This window comes from Ixodes scapularis, unplaced genomic scaffold (genome assembly GCF_016920785.2).
Source record: "Ixodes scapularis isolate PalLabHiFi unplaced genomic scaffold, ASM1692078v2 PGA_scaffold1__304_contigs__length_218370807, whole genome shotgun sequence".
Taxonomy (NCBI): domain Eukaryota; kingdom Metazoa; phylum Arthropoda; class Arachnida; order Ixodida; family Ixodidae; genus Ixodes; species Ixodes scapularis.
Genome location: NW_024609846.1, coordinates 74,046,118 through 74,070,371, shown reverse-complemented (window position 1 = coordinate 74,070,371; position 24,254 = coordinate 74,046,118). Strand labels below are relative to the sequence as shown.

The window sequence follows — 24,254 nt, the reverse complement described above, 5'->3', positions numbered from 1 at the left end:
ATGATAAACTAGTTTTGCAGAAAAGAGAAACTGCTAAAAACAATTTTACAAAAAGCGATGATCTTAGAGGTTATTTAAAAGTTCAAGAAATGTCTTACGTGTGTTAGTTCTATGCCAAGTTGCCTCCATTTTACGCACAGTGAAGACAAGTAAGATAGATTATCATTAATGTCCATAGCTGCCTTATTTATCCTAGGTTGTCAGTTTTATCTAAGATAAATATTTTTGTCACGTATGACGTCTATAATTTATTATTTGCGTTAAAATTACGGCCTCTGCTCGATCACAATGATATCTTTGATTGCGGAAGCGCCTATAACATCGGGTAACGTAATGACAAATAAAAACCAGTTAGTAGTGTTTGTCGTCAGTACACGAGGACAAAATAAATAAATACAGGTATTGAGCGAGCTGACACATTATTTTTGAGTAAAGGCGGAGTACAAACGCTTCTTGAAGAGCTGGAAATATCGGTCATACTATTTAATTTAAGTATTCACAATTAATTTTATAAATAACGTTGGAAATATTTTTGCAGTGTTTCAGAATGTCGGCGCATAAAAAAAATATGAGCTACCTTTACCTTCAAGATTCTGTAATGCATATAATTTATATCTACAATATGAAATCCATGAGGTGGCTATGAAGCTCAGAGCATCGTATGAATGTTTTTAGAAGAAATTAAATTGGTCTTGGGAAGTGAAAAACATATTGTTTAATAATTTACCTACTAAAGATTGCAGGGAAATTGACGACATATAACCTGACGTCACGTGACGTCTTTGTATCAATCAATGTTATCCGATTAACTGATTTACGTAACTGCTCATAGACGCTGCTTGCACGAGCAGTAACCCCCCCCCCCCCCCCCCCCCCCTAACCCCCCTCACTCACCACGACTCGCCTCCCGTCGCTTGACGCGCCACGCGGCTGCTGTGGTAACTACAGTGTATTCTATGCAATACGTACATTTCGAAGCGCAGCGTCTAGATGGCGTTCCACCCTACTCTTTGAGACACACAGTTATGAAAAGAAAATCCAGGTGGCACATCAAACGACAGGAGGCGGACTGAAGTAATTGAGGGGGGTACCCCCTTCAGTGGGAGTTCCACAACTGAAGGAATCTAGTAACATTGGTATCACCTGACACCACAACGACGCCGTGACGTCGGGTCCCATAAGCATACTTCTCACGGCTTGGGCAGGTGACGTAACGCCGAGGTGTTACGTGACCTTACGTCACGTTACGTCACGGAGTCAAACGGTCTGGTCAGGAGATTTTATGGCTCCTCGTCACGTGACCATACCATGTGGCGCCAGGTCACGTGATGTCAATTTTTCAACCAAATGTAGCCGCAAACTGCCTACTACGGTTCCAAATCGTAATGTCGCGTGAAGCCATGACGTCGCGTAACATGAAAGATCGTACTAAATTTAGAGGAGTATTAAAGTTGTGGTGAGAAGTGACACCATGGTCGTCGCCTGACATCTACTTCCCTGCTAAATTTAGATGTGCAGTGCACGCAGTGTTGGCAGAAACGTGTCGGTAACGCGTTACATTTTTGTAACGTCGTAGAGGACTGGTTACATTTTTCAGAACATTAACAAATAATTGCATTACTTATTTCGAGAGTGGATTTACGTAGTTACGTTACTTCTTACATCTTTTCAAAATAAAGAAAAACAATTACACTTGAACTTTCTCGCATTTCGAGGCACCAAGTTTCCCGCTAAGTGGAGTCGGACAGTTCACGTCCTGTGACCTACGCAAATCCTCGTTCAGATCATGATGGCTCCATTTTCAAGCTCTTGGTTTGCTTCGCGAAGAAATGATACTGGGGAACTGAAACAGATATGTCTAAATACTCGCCTAAATAATTAAATTACACAAATACTCTCTAGTGTTAAAATAAATGTCCTTTAGTTCTAGCAAATAATTTTTACCCAAACATTATTAGAAGTTCGTGTTTAGACACTGTTAGGTCGGTCCGCGTTTGATGTATGGCGACGCTAGTTTACGCTGCAATTGAGAACTTTAGCCAGTGCAGTACGACTGCTAGCCTGAGTTTTTTAACGTGCATCGTGCAGTAGCGATACACGGCTGCGCGCCGGTACAATGCTCATTCAGATCAGAACGGGCAGGGCGCGGGGTTGAACACAGGGTCCCTAGGTTCTGAAATGTGTGCTTTACCTCCACGTGCTTCCACCAAGCATCGATGCTCAAACGCACTTGGCCACCGATCCCCCCCACTAATTTTTAAGAAGATAAAAAAATACTGAAAACACTGCTTCAACACAAGAATATTTCATGAGCTAAACACATGTAAAGGACAACACGGAAATTTATAACGTGGTGTGGGAATCACTTATTATTTCTTTTTCAAGTATACATTAGCTAATACAAGAAACTTAAAACCAATTTTCTTACCACGCACTGTGTTCCATTTTCTACAATTTTTGTTGTGCCATTTTTACACGTAAGTGTACAACTTGTATCAATATTGACCTGCACAGAACATAAAAAAATGGTTTGGTACCCACGAATAAAGGAATTCCTTACTATTAATCCAACGCACCAGAAATGCATACATCAATATGCTTAAGAACGGTCGTCTTTGTCATTGGACACCAAAATGTTAAGGAATCGATTTGAGATTTGTTATTGTGAAATGTTGTTTTAATCGTTTTTTTTTTAGTACTGAATTTTAGTTTAAGACTGGGGCCAAATAGACACCACCGCGGACACTAGCGCAGCACGAGGTGGATTGCTGTGCTTGTTTGGTTAAAAATGAAAGCCGTTTACAGATCCCTTTAACGCCGAATTGGAGCGCAGCTCTTGAGGAGGAGTAGGGAAGGGTACTGAGGGGGGTGACGTCACCTGCGGGTAGTCACGTGACCCCGGGGGGGTCGCATGATCTCGGGGGAGGGGGGTCACGTGACCTCGGGGGATCACGTGACCTCGGGGGGGGGGGTCACGTGACCCCCCCCCCCCCCCCTCGGTTACACCGACGCCGACGGCGACGCCGCTCAGGCTGGAAACGGGCCCCTAAGAGCTGCGCTCTAATACCTTATTCACACGACCAGCATAAAGGTACCTTTAACATAGGTCCCTTTGCAGCCAGCGAATCAGCCCGTGCTAGTAGATCGCGAGCATATGCCACGCGCGGAGGATCGCGAACCGATTCGCCTTTCGCCATAAAGGTCCCTTAGCTAAAGGGGTATTCACACGAGGGAGAAATCCCGGGGATTTCTCCCCGGCACGCGCGCATCACGAGATGAAAACGCGAGGCTTTTGCACATCGCAAAGCCTGACGTTTTCGTCGTGGAATGCGCGTGCCGGGGAGAAATCCCCGGGATTTCTCCCTCGTGTGAATACCCCTTTAAGGGACCTTTATGCTCGTGTGAATAGGGTATAAAACAAGGATGTCTCTTCGGGATCTCTTATCGTTGCGGTTGGACAGCATTCACCGATGCTCCTTAGACGTCAGCGTGATATGCGCTGCCATAGGGGACTATTTGCGCATAGCTGAGGAATTAGCGGTGAAGAGGCGTAGAAGGAGCTCCTGACGCATTCTTCAGGTGTATCTCACATTTGGGATTTGTCCATGCCAAAACTCACGGGACATGATTTTGTAAAGGCTGGATGGACTCCATGGAGCGAATATGCTGCAATATATCGACGAATTTTGCCCGGCAGCTTTTGCTATGCACGTGGTATCAGCACAGTGGCTGCTACGTCGCGTGCAAAGCGAACGTGCCGTCGGCGATGTTCGTCAGTTATTTGCCGCATAATTTGCTCCTTGGAGTTCAGCCTATGTTGCTTCCGATTTAGCTACGTATTTAATGCAGTGTGTGCTCCCTCTTGATATGGATAAGACGCCGGGAACTTGGCGTCTTTGTATTTTACGCTTTTCGAACATAATCGCAGTAAATTTATTTCTTATTTTAAAGTCGGATCAACTATAAAGCTGCCAAAATTGGAGCAATATTTTAAGCAGTCGTCAGTTATATTACAAAAAAAACATTAATAGTCAATCATACCAATACGGTGCTACTCATCAGACAAGCGACCGAATCTAGAAATCTAGAAATCCAATAAGATTGTCGTGTCATCCTCTGATACTGACACCCTCTGATACTGACACCCAATTTAAACGCGTGATTTCCCACCAATCTTTAAGGAACCTTGTCCTGTTCGCTCATGTTTTATAGCGAAAAGCGTCACCGTATTTTATTATTAATTTATCTTGTCAGGAGTGCTGGCACAGTAAGAATGCTGACGAGGTCATTTTCGCCTTCCACGGTGTGCGATATAAATTTTACGAACGAGCATCTTCAGCTCGAAATAAAATGCAATGTTCAACGAACTCACTCCTGAATTGACTGTGAGTACCTTCCTTCCACATGCATCTTCGGTTGGATCTGGAAGAAGATTAATATTTTTTTTCTGAGTGCCTCCACAACGTTATTATACATTGTTTAATGAAGGGGCCCTTCCAAACACAAAATCCGTTTTCACTTTAATTTATCAACACAATCTTGAAGTACAAGACACCTTTGGTAGTTGAGCAATTGTTATTACACTTGCCATAATCCTTCTCATACATTGCTAGCAAACCTTATGGCACCTAAACGTGGACCTCGTTTTTGTTTCACTTCGTTTAGAACTCACTTTGCTTTAAAATTCAGGCTAAACCAATTTTGAAATATGGTTCGCTTTTCACCCAGATGGCACTTTAGTAAAATATGGTTTTACTGAAAATTTTCCACATATTTTCCCATGCAGATTGTAAAATGTATGATCTATATAATACAACAACAAATGAGCTGTGAATTGTTCTACTTGCATTTATAATTAGGACTATGTCTCCACGTAATTCCTATAAGAGCCTTAATTACAAAAGAGATGTGTAATTATTTTTGATTTTTTTAACTATTCTTATGACACCTTTAGCCTTTTTGCTATATAGATGCGGAACATTACGGGTCCCGGATTACACTTTTCGACTAGTACAATTTGTTGGTTGATTGGAAAAACAAATTACAATAGTACGCCTAAAAAGCAGAGGTCAAAGTAAAGAGACAAGGATTAAGAGAGCAACTAAAAAGAGAAACTTCCATTTAGTCGCTTTGAGGTGAACCTATTTCCACCACCCAGAGTACGCTTGCTCGAATTGACATTAAAAAAAAAAAGTTATCTGAAACTGATGCGGAACATTGTCATTCGTTTCCTTCACTGAATGCCTCAAATGCTAGATTCGACTGCTGTATAGCTGGCTTTCAGTTATTTATAGTTCTCGCCAATCATTTTGATAACCGTGCGCGTAAAGGGGAAATAATGTAAATCCTCAGTTTTAGTTATTGAAAAACCTGGAGTTTGGTGGATAGGTCTGGATCTTTTGTGGTACAGTGAAGGTGCTAAATCCCCAAACTTCAATTAAATCTAATTAACTTTTTTCGTTCGCTGGTTTAGTAACGCTTCCTGGTCACCATTTTAATTAGTAGCCTTATTTACTCTTGCAGTAACTTCAAAATCACATAAATAGACCGTTGAAATTAAGCTAATGACAAGGAAGGTGCCCTAGTTTATAATAAATAGTTGCAACACATTGATCGCAATAAAAGGACCCAGACATGCAGTAATGTCATCGACCCAACTGTGGGTGTATAAGAAGAAACAGGTTTAATTAGACGCAGTATATAAGAAATCAAAGCGGAAGCGAGTCGGTTAACATACATTAAATAGAACTAGTTCTGTATAGTTTTTAATTTTCATTGTTCGCTCTTTCAGCATTGTTTATCCATCTTAAAGGCACGTGTCATGCATTAAAAAAACCATTAAAGGGCAACTCCGCTTCATTTTTGATATTTAGAAAACTATGTGGCCCTCTTCAGTATCATATAGGAAGACCCCATGCCAAATATTACGATCTAATTCCGTTTATATATTTAATAAACTGGCCAGCAAACCTTCAAGCGAGCCAAGTCGCCGAAATCTGCCAACTCTAGCGTGCGGCGCGAGGCGCAATCATCAGCGCAGTCAATGCCACGGAGTTGGAGCAGCCGACATTGAGCCACTACGTCAGAGGCATGTGTACGTCATCCTCACGTTTTCTTTGTTTTTACTTCTCAGAGCGAAATTGAACGATGACGTCATGAGTTTCTCCTCCCGGTGCTGGCTGACCGGGCGTTCACGTGATGACCGTAACACGGATGCGCTAGTTTGCGTTGCCCTGCGCGCTTATCGGTCTGTGTCTCCACTACCCTTCTCCTCTTTCGTATTCTCCCCTTCCCCCTCTCCCCCGGTCCATCACCGTCCACGCCATGCGAAGCGACCTGCCCGCGTCCAACAAAAAAAAGAAAAAAAAAAGACCTGCCCGAGCGTCGCGTGTCCTGTTTCTCGCTCCCTCCCGAACGTCACAAGAACAAGACCACGTGGTTCGACGTGACGTGCCATGATTCTGACGACCCGAGACCAATGTTGCCTGACGCAACCGAAGTTTCGGTTTCGGTATCTGCTGATGTTTAAATTAGGATTACACAAATAATATTCCACATTTCGCGAATCCGAAGACGTAGAGTTGTTTAGTAGCGCTTTGTGAATTTGAATCACATGTAAGCCTAATTTTTTTGGAATCGAGCGGAGTTACCCTTTAAACGATTTTAGACAGAAATTTAACGACTGCATATAGGTCATGGGACCAAAGGAAAACAAGAACGCGAGATCAGGAAGGATACATTTTAAAGCAAAGTGATTAGGTAGGCTAGTTGGTTCATAGTCTTTAAAGAGTAACCACAGGAAAGTTCCAACGTTCCTGTAAGTTTTTCAGTTCCAAGTCAGATGGTTCGACTTTGCCACAAAATCAACAGCACCAGGCAACAGTCTGATCTCTGCAGCAAAAAGCACAGAACTAAATTTGCTGCGTGTGCCTCAGCAGTTCTCTATAAAATACCTCTGTAATGCGGCGTTGAGTATATTGGCCAGGTGGGCAGATGCGTAAATGGCCGCGCCCGCGAGCATGACGCAGCAACGCAAACCAGCCCGTCTGGTCATCTTGCCATTCATTGCAACAGAGTGCCATGTACCCCTGTTCTACATGACATTAAGATTTTTTATCGGTACTATGATAGAACTAGCAAAGAGCTGCATGAAGTGTTTGGAATCAGGGATAAAGGAGCAGATTGTAAAAGTGAAGCGTCACTTTCCCTATTGAAGAAAGAGTTTGAATATATTAGGGACACGCAATCCAGCGACACGGTGATTAATAGAGAGTTTTAGTAGATCGTTCCCATGACTCCGATAACGATACCCGATACTCCGCCACCGCCTCCCTTGTGCATGCATAGTATCGTTATCGGGGCTATCGGAGGTATCGGAACGATCTACTAAAACTCTCTAATGACACGTTGTTGTGGGCCTATTCCCGGTGAGAAGCTCGCTAGGGGCGCTTCTGTTTTCTTCAATCTGGATAGTGCACGCGCTACCCACGCGGTTGTTTTAATTTTTATAGTGCACAGAAGCTTGGCATTGCACGTGCTCGCACTAGCAGAGGAAGTTGAAGTATCCTCACTCTGGGTTGTTAAAAAATTCCACCAAGCGGCGCCACGCAAACTTCTCTCCGCAAATATTATTCATGCTTTTTTTTTGTTTGTTTTTTTCGAATAAAAAACAGTTGCCAGTGCCCCTCGTGTTCGTTCACTTACTTGTCCATGCTTGTGTGTTCGGCGTTATCAGTTTCTAAAGGCTAAATCCTAATTTTTGGCATGACATGTTGGAAAATAAAAGTGGACTATATCTTACACTCTCTTCCTCCAATGCTCGCAAAGAAGCTGAGTGTGTGAATGGTTGGATTAATAAATTAGTTATGGCAAAACTTTCTGTAATCGGCGGCAGCTTGCGCCACCTAGCACCGTTACGGCAATATCCACAGTGTCAGTCTTTTTTGTTTCCTCTTTTTTCCGAGCACTTCAGTTGAAATTAGCTCCCATATTGAATACGAGTAGTGTGTCACCGGAACTGTGCTCGCAAACGATGAAATTGTTGATGAATACCATCAAGGGAAATGACCGAGTTTAATATCCGGTTGCATAAGCCGCAGCGTCAACGAGAGCACGAGAGAGTTTCTAGCAACGTTACTAAAACCATATATATGTATGGTGCCTGGAGCGCGTATTCGACTGGTGTCAGTTTAGCGTCCTATGCTGCCCATACATCAAAAGTGGTCGAGAAGTGGCAGCAGATGATGTCACAAAAGCCGAAGTGTCATGCTGTTGCTTGTCGCGATCCTGGCGGTTGGTCGTTGAAATGCTGGCGAAAAGCTGCGAGTGGCACAAGCGAACGAGAGTGTCGCTTTCGTCACGGCGTCTGACTGCCGAAGATTCGTGGACTGCCACACTAAAGAGCGACCTGCAACAGAACAGGCGTCTGCACATACACAACAGCTATTGGGACGCCTCCAGGATCGCGACTGGCGACGGCATGACACTTCTATGGGTCTGTTCCAAAATTTACTCGATCCGACTCCAGAGTAAAGGTTTCGTACCGTGTCGTTTCAAAACTTACTCGCGCTCACTCGATGATGTCAGAACTCGTGTTCCAGAAGTGGTTTGTTTACTCCGAAGTAAAGGATGGAAATGTTCAGATACAGTAAATGATGTGGAAGTCTTTTTTTTTTTTATAGAGTGTGTGTAATGAAGGTAACGCTGGTAAAGCAGCGAAGGCACCGAAGATTTCATGTATATGATCAGTCCGCAGCCCCACCACATCTCCCTCCCCAAAAACTGGCCAAAGCGTCGTCAGGCGAACAAAGTGGTGACGACGAAGACTGCGAGCACTTCTTAACTTCGAAACATTATCCGCATCTGCTTCATGGGAGCAGGAATTTGTACAGTATACAGAACTTGCTCCAGCAAGAAGTCTGGAATAACTCCAGCACACGCCGTTGCTGAAAAGCGTGTTCTTAAAATTCAACACTGAGCTTCCAAGGAGTGTGGTGCTGGAGCGCGTTTTTAGCGCAGGAGAAACAACTGCTACTAAACTGCGATCGAAGATGTCAGATAAACACTTCGAGGAGGTCCTGATAGAGCACTTATGTGAAAAAGATATATGTCATGGATGAAGAAAGAATAAAACAATTAAAACAGGGACAACACAACCACATCTTTCATAAAGCATAAAAGATTTCTGAAAGATGTGGTTGTGTTGTCCCTGTTTTAATTGTTTTATTGTTTCTTCGTCCATGACTTAAGCCAACACGCTCTTCTCCCAAGCATACTGAAAAAGATAACGCGTCCTGGAATGGTCATGTGAATGCGGTTTTCCTTATTTCTCGCATTGACACCAATAAACATTTATCGAACACGTTTCTGTGTATCCTTAGTATAAAAAGCCTTACTTCCAATATATTCCGACGAATTTGGGGAAAATAAATAAAGTATCTTTGAAATAACTGTACCTGTATCTAGGTACATTTTAAGTGAGTGGCTATGCCTGTACTTAGGTAACTTTGCATATGACTATATGTAACTCTATCATAGGTACATTTTTAAGTAACTTTTAGAGCCCTGGCATCGATTTTTATTAGATTGGCTTGAAATGGCTATGCATGGCTATCAGCAACTATTATTGACAATTCATGCAATTGGAGCGTGTATACATTGGAATGACTTCAACTGGCTATTTTTGTCTATAGCCCCTACTATTGACTTGGTTGACTTGAATTGGTTATAATATTGAATATAAGCATATATTCCTGACCTGATTGGTTGGAATTGGCTAAAAATGGCTATAAGTGACGAGTATAGATAATTATTAGCTATTTCTGTGTCTTTAAGCATAAATGGCCTCATGTGGCTATTTTTGGCTATGAGCATGTATTTTCTATCAGACCGGATTTGAATGGCTATATATGGCTATTCGCGAATATAGTTGACAATAGACCTATCTCACTAAGTGCTCGGCGCATGCGTGGCACCGTAAGAACTTTAGGTCACTGACGGCAGACCGCAGGGCACGAGGGCGCTCGTGACGTCGCGTGCCCTACACGCTCAGAGCTCCAGCGAGGTTGCCGCACCTGCTGAAAGGCTAAAGGTCCCTTGATTTATTGCGGCAGGGGTGGCGTGGTCAAACTGGCGGGTGAAATCGGTCTATTGTATGCTGTTTCACTCTTTTGGATGAAAACGGCTTCAACTGACTATTATTCGCTATAAGCATTTATTTGTTATTTGATTGGCTTGAAATGGCTACATGTAAATACTGAAACTAGTAATTATGATTATGGCCTGTTTCTATGGTTACGAACTGGAATGGCTTCCAGTGGATATAGTTAGCTAGTAGCATAAATTTTATACCCGGTTCGCTGTAAATTGCTACCGATGACTATTTGTGAGTATAGTTTACAATACTGCGCTCTTTCGGTGTTTAGGAATGATTATGGCTTCACGTGGCTATTTTGGCTTAAAGAATGTTGGGTCTTTGCAGCTATTTTTAACGAATTTGGCTTAGATTTCTTCAAACTGGCTATTATTGACTGATATGAATAATGATGCACTTTTTAATATTTTTGAATAATTGAAGTGGCTATTCTTTACCTTTGGTCACTGCTCCTTGCGAGATCGGCTTGAAATAGCTGTAAGTGCTTAATTGTGACTATTATTGACACGTTTTGAAGTTGGTTTGTTTGCAGATTTGAGTGACTTCGACTCGCTATGGTTGGCCATAGGCACCTATTTGCAATGTTCTGCTATTCCATACTTATGGCAGACACTGGCTTCAAGTGGCAATTGTTGGCTTTAGCATCTATTATAAAGAAAAGTGGCTTAAAATATTCCAGAATGACTCTTAGAGGCTATCATTATCACTCCTGGCTACCAATGCCTACTAATAGCCATTGCTAGCCATTTCCACCCAATATGGCAGAACTTAGGTGCTAATAGCCAAAAATAGCCCGTTAAAGTCCGTCCCAATTCTAAACAGACAAATAGCATATATTTTTCAATAATTATCATCTAAAGTTATATGCAATCGTTTGAAACCTATCTACTTAAATATATGATCATAGCCAATTATAGTCACTTGTGGCCATTGTCATGCATAAGCATTGAACTATCACAAATATTTTATTCTTCTCGGGATTAGACCCACCTTTAAGTTTGTCGACGTTTAGCGCACTCGAAAAACAGTCATTCAGGCATTCACACACCCAAAGAACACTCCTTTCACACAGCGCTCACTAACAACTTTGCATTTCGTCTTTTACTTCGGCTTCTACTTCTTCAGATTTTAGACGATTTGCAAATAGAAAAAGACGACATAGGAGTAAAAATTACTGTCTAACGCTTAGGCTAATTTGCGGCTAAATAATTAATCTCTTTTCGTGATAATGTTATCGACGGCGTACTAACACATTTGTCCTCTAGTCGTATGATATTGTCGGCTTCGATGGTTTCCCTTGTTAATTGGTTTACACTTTTGCCCAACACGGTGCTGTTGTTGAAGTGCGCGACACACCCACAATCCCTAGAGTGTATGCCCAAGTGGCCAGAGTTAGCGTTTACAACGTTGTTTGAGTGTTCTCGAAGGCGGTCATTTAAACATCGCCCAGTTTGTCCAAAGTATTGTCTTCCACAGGAAAGGGAGAATGAATAGACAACCCCCTCAACGCAAGGCACAAAGTTGGTCCTATGCTTCTTGGAGCAGCAGATTGCGGGATTTGAGGGTGTGGTGACATTTTTGCAAAGGCTGGACAGTTTGGAGGGTGCTGAAAACACGATGTCAACATTGACTCTGTTCGCTGTTTTCTTGAGGCCGTGGCAAAAATTGTGGATGTAACCGCTCATTCACACTGGAAGCGGATCCGCGTTCGCAAAGCGGTTGCGAACGCGGTTGTATAAAGATCCAGTGCAATTGCACGCGCACATGATGTCATCGAGTGCGCGTGCAATTGCACTGGATCTTTATACAACCGCGTTCGCAACCGCTTTGCGAACGCGGATCCGCTTCCAGTGTGAATGAGCGGTAAGGGACGATGACTGGTCTTCGTGTCCTGTCTCTATGTGTTTGTTTGACACAGTTCTCTTGCTTCATTTCTTTAACAAGAGTTTCGACCACTGACACCAATAAGAACACAGGGTACCCTGCTGACTTTACTGTCTCTGTATGTTTGTTTGACACAGTTCTCTTGCTTAATTTCTTTAAGAAGAGTTTCGACCACTGACACCAATAAGAACACAAGGTACCCGCTGACTTCCCTGTCTCTGTGTGTTTGTTTGACACTGTTATCTTGCTTCATTTCTTTAAGAAGAGTTTCGACCACTGACACCAATAAGAACACAGGGTACCCTGCTGACTTCCCTGTCTCCGTGTGTTTGTTTGACACAGTTCTCTTGCTTCATTTCTTTAAGAAGAGTTTCGACTAAAGTCCCTTGATAAAAGCGTTTTTTACAAGTACCGCCAACCATTGTTGTGGAAGCGCGCGAGACACGTGCCATGAGCCGGTGCTCCGCCGCCATTCGCTTCCAAGGCCCACTCATTTCAGTGCTGCGCCGCCATTTGTTTCCAAGGGCCGCTCGAGGCATCGGCCTCGTGCACTTGCGCATTTGACGCTACTTGCAAGACAAGCGCAAGCATATCGAGGGACTTTAGTTTCGACCACTGACACCAATAAGAACACAGGGTACCCTACTGACCTTTAAGCATTTTCAACAACGTCTCTGCACCACTAAGCACAACCGAACAGGGGAAGCCCGCGGTTACAAGTCTCTGCACTTGTCCACTGAAGCTGTTATGCATCACATGACGACGCTACTTCTCAAGAGCTGCACGTAGGCAAGACGTCGCGTTTCTCTTCTTCACTAGCTTTGAGTGAGCGGAATCGTAAACCAATAGCAGCTTTTGAGTACGCGCTTTGAGGACCGACGAATGTGACACATTCTGTATTGCAAACGTAGATCTAAAAATTACAGAAAGTGGCCATCTTGACGCTCAGGAGGGAACTTCAGGCCGTAACAGTTCCTCTTAAACAAATTCAAAACAGTCTGTGCGAACTCACCTACAGTCACACCAACAGTGCTACTCGAAATCAATAATAGTCGTCCATTATCCAAAAACCTTAAACACGGGCAACACGTCAATATTCAAAAGAATGGCTTGGTCACACTTGGCAAAGTATATGTCACAAAGAACAGAGGCAGCGCTGGAGTCAATACAGATACCTTCCTTCTGCACGTAATAATTCCCTTCAAACAAAACAGAGGTGGACTGCAAATAAAAATCTAAGATCTCCATAATAGCATCCACCCCACACCACAATTGAAAAAGAGCGTGTTGGTTAATAGATACGAAACTTGAAAGTATAAAACAGAGGGGACGAGGACGGGAACAGGACATCTTCCACACCACAAACCTTCTGTAAACTAGCCACTTCGTTTTGTTTAATTCGCGTTCGACAAGTGCGGTGGAGACAAAGACAGATAACTTGAGGTCTGCCCATTAATCATTCGAACCAGAGCTTAGCTCTTTCACATCCCCGCGCGCTCTCATGTTCTCCTCTCCCTCGGTTTTTCTGCTCATCACTGTCGCCATAGAAGTCTGTACTCACGCTTTTCTATGCATGTTCCGTTTTCGCACATCCCGACTGTAGGGCCTTTAAATATTGACAAAAAGAAAGATCTTGGTACCTGTAAAACGTTATAAAGTATTTAACAGCAATGAAAACACTAAAATTATGTATTAGATATCCATATTTTTACATATGTTTTAAATATGTTAAAAATATGCGCATAATTTATTCGCTGCCAAGGTGGCAGTGAACCTCAGTGTGAGTCTCTCTCTACGAAACCGGAGTCTGCAGGTTTCAATATCGGCTGTGGTTCCTACTATTTAACGAATGTTAATAGCAAGAAAGCTACCGAATAAATGAAATTTTGGCTGCGCTTCTAAAAGGCGTGTCAACAAAATGCGCCATTTTTAACGCAAATAAGGCGACTAGGAAGCATTTCGCTAGACATTGGTCAAAATGTTTGCGAAAAAGACTACGCACTGCACAGAAACAATATAGGTATCGTATTGGTCCTCATTAAGGGATCTATTTATTTTGATGTATTTAGCTTAGGATAATATGGCTGTTCATCAAAAATGCACTGTTATATATTTTGCAATACAAAAGGAACAGGCAATTCTAGTTGTAAATAGTGATGTCAATTAATGAACACCACAATGTCAGCCAATACTAGTAGTGCGTGCTTAGTTGTTGAGTTCCGAGGATGCATCCAACTTCGAATGCTACCCGGATTTCCGTTTGTTATTTTTCGCAGTTCCGCTCCACGCTCCTGTAGAAGAAGCGCTAACTTTAACGCACAACCACGCTTTGTAGGTGCTTTGAATTCATCTAATTTTTTTATATGGTGGTTTACTTTGGGGGGGGTGGGGGGGGGGGGGGGGGCCGCTGAGTGACTAAATAAAAACAACCCCTGCAAAAATTAATACATCTGAAATATGCCCAAATGTTATTCAAGTGCATTTCGAAAACACGTCATATCTGTAGATACACAAAAATATGCTAAATATATTCACTGGTATTTTACCTAATATTCAAAAAATATGACTTTGTAACTAAATCTAGAATACTGTTAATGAACGTGCACTATAAATGCAGTTTAAATACGCCGAAATGCTTAAATGCAAACATAATATATTCTAAATATATTTCATACGTATTTTGTAAATAAAAAACATTTGTTCAAACCATTACTATAAATAATGTATGATTTGCATATATATACTTCAAGTAGACTGTGGTTTTTCTTTTTGAGGGTATCACATATATAAACGAAGTTAGTCTGTGGGTCCGTGGACCAACGCGTTTATTGGCTGGGGACTGGCGAAACTGATGAAGCAGTTGCGACCGGTTTCCGGAGGAAACCTCGACCTGAGCAACGACGCCACACCTCCCAGAATCGATGTCCTGTCATCAACAGGAGGAGAAAAAGAAATTTTCCTGGGCGGATGTGGTCAGCAGACGAGCGTGAAGGCAACAACTTCAACTAGAGAGACAGAAAAGGAAACACCAGCTGAGATTAGCAAAACTACACCGTAGCCCACATGATGACGGTAGCTGGGAATCACCCGTCGGGAAACATGGTGCCTACCAGGTATCCCCGTCAAGGAACGGGAAGCTCCACTTTCATCTATAATCAAGAAAACAGAAGCCGCTGAAGCAGATACAGGCCCCTGCGCCAGAGGAGGCTGGCACGACTCCCACTTGAGGACTACAAAGTGGTCATCCGGCCAAGAGATGGACTCATTTGTAGAGCTTGGACAACGGATAAGATCCCGCAAGCCATCATCGCAACGGGACGACTTTCCGACGCCGAGGCGGCCCAAGTCAACATAAGGATCCGCCGAGATAAAATTCTGGTCGAACTTGGAATTCTCTACCCGTGTGCAACAGATTTCAGCGCTCACATTTGACACCAAGCAATACGAAATTACGGCGTTCCTGTCAGTCCCCGACAACTCGTGCAGGGGCATCATCTCTGGTGTCGAAACGCGGCCCACGGCCGACAAACGGACTGAAACCATACGCGCCTCGTGGGTCAACATTCCCCATGCCCAGATTATGGGACAAACCAACACCGCTATGATCACCTTCGAAGGCATCACGGCACCGCGCTACGTGTATCTATCGGGCGAGGAATACCCCTGCCGACCGTACCAGCCGAGGCAGCAAGTGTGCGATGTGTGCTTGACACCGCACCGACGTCTGCCAACAACCAGAACAGAGCGGCTGTTCTACACCCTAAAAAAAGGGTATATTCTTACACCCCCATTGTCACATTTACGGCACCTCAAAACTTCAGTTGGATGTACAGCGCGCTGACGTCGAACTGACTGCTCTAACTTTTGTTAGAGGGTTGATGACGGTGCGATATAACATATTAGACAGCTAAAGTACGTATCAAAGTCTACAGGTCAAAAAATAAACCGCAAAGTTTTTTGCGGTTGAGCAAAGAAAGCCCCAATAACTTTTTTTTTTCAGTCAGTCACACTTATATTAGCTATTTTAATAAGTTGTACGACTTGGCTATCAAGCCTCTCGTGAAATTTTGTTGCGTCGGTACAACGCCAGTGCGCTGTACGTCCAACTGAAGTTTTGGGGCTTCATATATGTGACAAGGGGTGTGATAATATACCCTTTTTTAGAGTGTATACGCGCGGCGCACCTGGCGCCATGAAAGACGACGAATGCACTGCGTTAACTGCGGACGCGAACACCCGGCAACCGACCCTCGCTGACCGGCTCGTCAAAGGGCCCCCTACAACAAGGGACACGTCGCGCGTTATCAGCGGAAGAAAGAACAGAAACAACGAACTCTACCATCATCGCCCCTACCGCCACCATACACTACTTCGGCGAGCCACAACTGGCCGGAACTGCCAAGCTACAACCGCGAGAACCTCGACTCCACAATGCCCACTAACGTGGAAGAGAAGGAATATGATTGCAGCAGCTCACGTCCTCCCCTGGGACACCCGAGACACACCAAAACGAACGCTGCACCAAAAAGGAACGGCGACAGACGCAGCCCAAGCGACAATGCCAACAAGGCCAAGACCCACACCCTGACCAGATCGCGGAACCAACAGAGACATCATGAATGGCAGCAATGGGCAGACCAGCAAAAGCAACCAGATATCGACACCACGGAGACTGGACACAAGGGCGCAAAAGTGAGTTGGGCAGCGCGGCCTCCAAACCGTTCTCATTCCCCCTGTCCCGCGTGCCTCCCTCCATTGCGATACACTAACACTACTACTGTGGAGAGAAAACACCACCAACCTCCCCCTCCCCTAAAATAAAAAAAAAAACGCTCACGCAACCGACAAGCCAGCAACCGAAGGGACCGAACAAAACATCCCCGCGAATACACAACAGCGATACGCCCAATCCCAGCTTGGAATTCAGTAAGGAAATGAAATGGACATTAAGAAAGACAGAACTCTTCAGACAAGAGCTTAGAGCTGAGGCCAAGCGGCCCAGAGCAGAGCTAGGCAAAACGCTCTTAATACAACCACGTGACGAGCTACATGCTCTCATAAGAGAGGTACGACAAAATCTACGGCAGGAGATAAGGGAGGTACAACAGCAAATAAGGCAAAACATTGTGCAGCAGCTCCCCCAGCTAGTCTCGACCGCTATCAGCGACCCCCGGAGCAATTCCCCTAAACAAAGCAAACCCTTTCCTACAAATTGACACACACTGTGAACACGGCCAACGCGAAACAAGACGAATGCACCAGTACCACCGTCCAGTCCCTGAATCCACCCTCGACTCGTCTTGCACCACGGAAATCAACATCCCTCAAAACCACCACTATTATAAAAACGGGCAATAACCAACAACACACAAACCGACGCTATATGAGTCCCTCGCACACCCTCCCACAGAAAAAACAACAATCTAATCACACCACCAATCACACCCCGCACAGCAACCCAATCCAAAATTCCAATCAACATGATGAACAGTTCACCGAACAGTAGCTCCTCGCAAACACGAACCACAAACAACGAAAATGCAACGCGAGTGTTGCAGTGGAGCTGCCGGGGGTATCGCCGCAAGCGCGGCAGCATCACGCGGTTCATCGCCACACAGGAACACAGACAAGATGTCGTGGCACCACAGGAAGTGGATCACGTACCGTCCTTGTCGGGCTGCATTGCGTTAGCCAGGAACTGGCGGACGCGGAGGACAAACCTCGCGTCTGCACACTCGTAGCAAAACAGATCCCGATAATTGTAGACACTCAGCAGCTGAGTGCCACATGTCTTCCTAGAACTCCTGCCACGGGGGAGAGACGATAGAGGCCTCTTTCTACTAAACGTACATAGCCCACTGAGCGGACCGCAACACGTGTTCGACGATCTCTTCCGGGACACGATACGCACCGCCCGCGGGATGACTCACGACCTCGTAATGGTGTGCGACTTCAATGCAACGCACCCCGCGCTCGGCTACGCCAAGGCCACAATAAAGGGGAGACGGCTGATGGGCGCCATTAATGTCCCCCGGCTGACTCTCCTAAACATGCCCGACCAACCGACTCGGATGGATAACTTTGCCAGCCGCGACACCTGTCCGGACCTCATGTTCGCTAGAACGCGCGACGAGTGCACTTGGACGAACCTCGGGGAGAGCCTGGGGTAACATCACCTCATTCTCATGACCAAGGTACCCGTCGTGCTTAACCGTAAGCGTGGTCGGCCGCAATGGTTTGTGAACTGGGACGGGTTCCGACAGAACCGCACGACTACACCAACCGCAGACCATACGATCAACGAAGACGACGCGCTCAATCAGTGGGTCCAACGGCTACAGACAGACGTCGGCGGGCTACCAAGAAGACCTACGCGACCGAAAAGGTGCCCATCATAGACCCCCCACCTTCTTCATTTCTGGGAGGCACGCCGCGCTCTCACGAGGGGGTAGAGAAAGAAAAAAACTCGGGATGCCGCGAACTTTTTTCGAATCGAAGTTTCGATGATCGAATCAAGAGGTTCGAAAGGTTCGAAAGATTTCGATTTTTCGAATTTTTTATATCGTAAAATTCGACGTAGGTCGAATTTTCGAACTTTTTAAGCTAAGAAGTTCGACGCTTTTCGAACCGTCGAACTTATTACGCTAAAAAATTCGATCTTTTTCGAACTTTCGAACTTATTGCGCTGCAAGGTTCGATGCTTGTCGAACTTTCGAACTTGACGGACCAAAAAATTCGATCAATTTCGAACTTTCGAACTTGTTTATCAAGAGAAATCGAAAAGTTTCGAACTTTCGAATTCTGAAAAGTCAGAAGTTCGTCGAACTTCGAACTTTTAGGGTAAAAGTTCGACGTTCGTCGAACTTCGAAAGACCGGCGGACGGTTTCATTTGATCTCAAGTAGTGGGGTACATTCGTAATTTTGTTTTCTCGAACTTTTACACGCGGTGCTGCGTTCCTTACGAAAGACAATGTCGTTTATTTCAATGTTCTGGCATGCTTAGGTTTAAAGAAATAAATCCCCGAAGGGGCGGGAAGGACGACGGGTTTTTGACGATTATCGTTTGTGCCAGATTTGAAGCACGCTGCAGCCGGAGCTATTTATGGTAGATATGTTATACTTTTTTTAAGAATGATCTATGTATAGCCTAGGTAAGTGCCGTCTTAAGATGTGATTATTGTTATTCAACGTGAGCTTCGAAGAAATGTCCAAACATGTATCTGCATGCAATTATGACCTAAACTTGATATTTATTTTCGTCTAAGTTGTTTGAGGTATCGTATTTAAATTAACACCACAGACAGTACATATCATTGCCATCTGCAGAATACAAAATAATATATTTATTGTTTTTTCACGTTAAGGAATAAATTAACTCATGGGAGAAGATTTCTAATAGTGTTCAAGTTCAGCACGTCATTAAAAGAAAACTTTTTTTTTTTTTCGCTTCACGTTCCTGGGACGTGTTTCTTTTAGCCTGTACACATTTTGGTAAAAGAAACTTGTTTCGAAGTTCTGAGTGTCTGAATATGCAACAATATAACACTTCCGACGAATTCTTGATAGTTTTTTTTTTTTTCTCCTGCTTTTTTTTCCCGCCTTTATTCTTTTTTTTTTTTTTTTTTGTTATTATCGGCACAGGTGTTTAGGTCGAAAAGACAGCTTTGAACTTCCGAACCACTAAGCATGTGACGAGCAGTGCCTTCTGACAACGAGTTTCTAAAAATGACCATCTACGCAACCTTTTATGCAGTGAAGAGCGACAGTAGCTATACATATGCATAAATAATTTCAGATTAAAATAAGCTCGACCACGGTTCTTTCCCCGTATTGTTTTCTTTCACAGTCCGAAATACCTGCAAGGGAAAGAAAGAAACTAAAGCCCCCCCCCCCCCCCCCCCCACACACACACACACACACACCTCCCGCTACCCTCTTTCCCCCCGTTTTTCATCTTCCGACGCCACTTTTATGGCAGAACGCTCCTCGACCTCGAGTTGTGTCGGCTTTTGTGCTTTTTGCGAGGCGATTCCTCCGTCCCAGAAAATAAACCTCCAGGACAATTATAAACTTCACCGGGTCGGATCAGCGTGCAAGGGGTGGCGAGGTAGTTTGCCAGGTCGCTTCAAGGTTTTTCTGAGCCTCAACCTCCTGCTCGCCCCTGACCGTTTCGAACTGGATGAGTCTCGTAAAACAGTGTGTTCGTGTGAGCACTACTGCGTGATGCAGGTTAAAGACCCCCCCCCCCCCCCCCCCCCCCCGGGGCTGGCGGTCACAATTCTTCACTGGCAAATATTCTAGCACGTCCGGGACACTCGTTGTCTCATTTAATTGCCTGACCAACTTCGCAGAATCTAGATATCACACCTTAACTTTTCTAAACTTGATTTTGTGAAAACAAGTGAGTCGTGAAAACGTTATTTGAAACTGAAACTATGGAAAAACTTGAAAATCGTACTTCGAACTTTCAAAACTTGGATTAGAAAAAAATTCAAAATCTTCGAAGTTTTTTTTTTTTTTTTTTTTAATTTAGCGTTAAAAGAGAATCGAAACCTTCGAACTTTTCGAACTTTATGCAGAAAGAAATTCGAAATCTTCGATTTCTTCGAACTTCATGTCTATAAAAATTCGAAGCGTTCGAAGTTTTCGAATTTTTTTTACAAAGAATTTCGAAATCTTCGAATTTATCGAACCTGAAGTAAAAAAATATTCGAAAAATTCGAATTCGAAATTTTAGAAACCGTGAAAGCTTCGAAATTTTCGATTTCGAAACTCCGCTCTGGTCAAAAGTTGCGAATTTTTCGAAATCGAACCTCGGTCGATACGAAAATATCGAAATTTTTCGAAATCGAACCTCAGTTCGCTTCGCAAATATCGAAACCTTTCGAAATCGAACCTAGGGTGGTTCGCGACATCCCTAAAAAAAACACAACCGGAAACTCCGCGCGTGTAACTCGCCTCGCAGAGGAGGCCGAACAATACGCCGAAGAGCTAATCCAAGCCGATTGGCGCACACTATGTGACCAGCTGCACAGCACTGTGGGCGCGAAGAAAACTTGAAGCTTGCTGCGTACCTTGCTTGACCCTTCTACATCTCGGATCGAGTCGAGCAAGGCCATCACTAAACTGCTCCACTTTCTCCCGAAAAATGCGACTGGCGACCAGCTCTGGATGACGCTGAGAGGCCGCTACGTCGCGGTCGGGCCTCGCCCCGCATACGCGCCGTACCCACATGACAGGGCAACACATCCCACCCACTCGACTCGGACCTCAGCCAGCAGGAAGTGCAGAACGCGCTGCAAAACATCTCGCGCAGCACCGCCCCGGACAAAGTACGCCGTCACGTACAAGCTCCTAAAAAACCTTGACGATGGCTCCATCACGGAACTCACACAATATTTCAACCGGGTCAAAACGACCGGGTAACCGCCCGCGTCGCGGAAGTGAGAAGACATCACGCGCCTTCTCGTAATTGGCGAACCTCTGCCGCTCCAAAACCTCCGCCCCCATCTCCCTTACCTCGTGGATCTGTAAACTCATGAAGAACGTGTTGCAACGCCGGCTTCAGCCGCACCTAGAGTCGACGGGCTTTTTCGCAGATTCCATATTCGACTTCCGACCGGGCCTCTCCTCCCGGGACGTCCGCCTACAGCTTACAGAGGATGCCCTCGATACCCCGGTGCGGCCCAGACACGGGTGGTGCGGGCTCTTGACGTCAAGGGCGCTTTTGACAACGTGTCGCACAACGAAATCCTTGACGGATTGTCCCGCGCACGGTGCGAGAGGCGGACGTACGATTACGTGGGTTCGTTCCTCACGGACTGAACCGCCACCCTCGGCCCTGGAGACTAGCGATCTGACCTCATTCTGCTCACCGGTAGAGGCATTACTCAGGGCTCCGCCCACTCGCCCACCTTGTTCAACATAGCAACGCAATTGAACATAGCAACGCAACGTGCTCTACGCCGACGACGTCAACGTCTGGATTGAGAACGGCTCAGATGGCGAGGTCCAGGACGCGCTGCGGGAGGCGGCGGAGGCTACCCAACTGTACGCCCGAGCGGCCGGCCTGTCGTGCTAGGTAGACAAGTCAGAGCTTCTATTGAATGGTGCAGCCCGGACCAAGGTCAACGAGAAGATTTAGGTCTCTATCGAAGGCCTGCTCGTCGCGACAGTGGATCGCATCAGAATTAATCCGCTGTCGGGACGACAGGGGGTTCTGGGGCGATTCATTTTCGTCTCAGAATCCACAGTTGGGGGATGGCCTCAGAATCCTCCATCTACACCGGGACGGGAGGGCAACGTACACCATCCAGGTACTGCGTAGACAGTGCCGACAGATAGCTCACTTGATCCGCCGAGTCAGCAACAAGGGCAGGGGTCTCAAGGAAAGAGACACCGTCAGGATACTCCAGGCACACCTCATAAGCCGCGTTGCTTATCACGCCCCCTTCCACAAATTCCACCTCCGCGAGGTGGAAGCGCTGGACGCCACGCTCCGCACAGCTGTCAAGAGAGCAACCGGCTTCCCGCAACACGCGTCTACAGAACACCTCCAACTAGGCCTTCACAACACAATGGAACTCGTTGACGCGTCAACGGTCCTCTGCTCGGGAGCAGAGGACACTGCTCGGTCGCACGACGAACGGCAGGGCCCTCCTCCGGCGTCTTAGATACCGAGTCCCGACCACCCTACTTGAAGACGGATGGCAGAAGCCCGCGCCACCGACTATCGCCGCGAAGGTACGGGTGTTGCCATAGTCTCCTCTATACTCGCCCATCTAACCTACTCACAAAGCCTGGCGGTTCAACGACGGAGCAGTAGAGTTCCCGGTCGTAGATTTCCAGCGCGAGTACCTGGAAACACAGTGAATCAAAGGGCCATTTGTCGGAAACTTGGACGTCAGCGCACAGCTTTTGCAGCGCCGACGACCCGAAACATACTTGTTCGCTCGGGAGAAGTTGTTTCGGCATTTCGCCACAGCGCGGCACCAGTCAAATGGCTCTCCTCTCATCCGTTGTCTGCCGCTCCACCTTTTTCATTTTGCGGCCGCTTCTCGTGGCAATCTGCCAGGCTTTGTCAGTATATAGGAGGCTATCATGATACGTGAGAAAAGATAATTGCGCTTGAAGACAGGGACATAGGAAGAACAGACACCACAGAGTGCTAAAAATCGGCACTTGCCCAACAATCAGCACTTGTCAAGCTATTATGATGCCCATTCCCAAAGGACATGCACCCGCAAGCGCACGTAGGTGGGCGACTCGCGCGCGTCCGCTATCTCCGCAAGCGCTACCACCACGACCCGGACGCACTGTACACGGACACGGCGTCGTGCAACTCTCGCTCAGGCTGTCGCTTCGTCGCAGTGTGTGACTCGGACGGCTGCAACGGAACCGCAATTTCACTGCGTGGCTCCCCCCCTGCGCGGAGGTGAGGGAGCTGCGATAGCACTGGCGATATCGACCACACACGACAAACCCAAACTTTGATCCTGACACGACCACGCTCACCATCCTGACCGACTCACAGCCGCGTGCAGAGCCCAGGCTGGAAGTCTGCTTTCCCCCTGGAGCAAGAACAATTTCTCCCTATTAGACCAGAGCAAACGACAGCTGGTCCGCATTGTATGGAACCATGGCCATTCTTCCCTTCCAGGCAACGAGGCGTCAGACGCGTTAGCCCGAGACGCGACTCTTCGGGCATTGCCTCGGGAGGGACGGCATGACGGGTCTCTTTACGACTGAGCGAGGGACTGAACTTGTGACCCACCTAATCCAGCCATAAATACGTACACCCACGTCACGGAGTATTATAACATATTGCTCAGAACGTACCCCCTGTTATATGTGTCACAGTGCTCGTGCCTTGACGTGCAGCGTGCGCGCGAGACTATCGCGTGAAGTGCTTGACTGACTGACTACCCGAGCGACAGCATGCAGCCGTGTTCCAACCGGGCTGATTTCTGTAACCCGTTTTTTTTTGTAAATACACCACATTTATTGGCGACGAGGATGGGATTCCCGGCACAATTCTGAAGCAATCTGGCCCAGTGTCGTTCCAGGTTCGAATCACGACTGCTCGGGGCACATAAATCTGGCGCCGTCACCAAGAGCAGATGCTACATCATCATGAAAACTCGATGCAAGGCACATCGGACGGATTGCTGCCCGACCTGAGGAATCCAGAGAACTGCGTCGACGAGCCTGTGGTCA

General features: G+C 45.7%; 1 protein-coding gene across 1 annotated transcript in view; it reads right to left on the bottom strand.

Moving 5' to 3' along the window:
* LOC115314350 overlaps positions 1-24,254 on the bottom strand; it is an 89,215-nt gene that overhangs the window by 19,394 nt on the left and 45,567 nt on the right. Inside the window, exons 7-9 of the mRNA XM_029973397.3 lie at positions 13,599-13,677; positions 4,373-4,422; positions 2,429-2,506 (exon numbers count right to left, since the gene is read on the bottom strand). Of these exons, the coding sequence (XP_029829257.2) occupies positions 2,429-2,506; positions 4,373-4,422; positions 13,599-13,677 (207 nt within the window). The remainder of the gene's footprint in view (positions 1-2,428; positions 2,507-4,372; positions 4,423-13,598; positions 13,678-24,254) is intronic.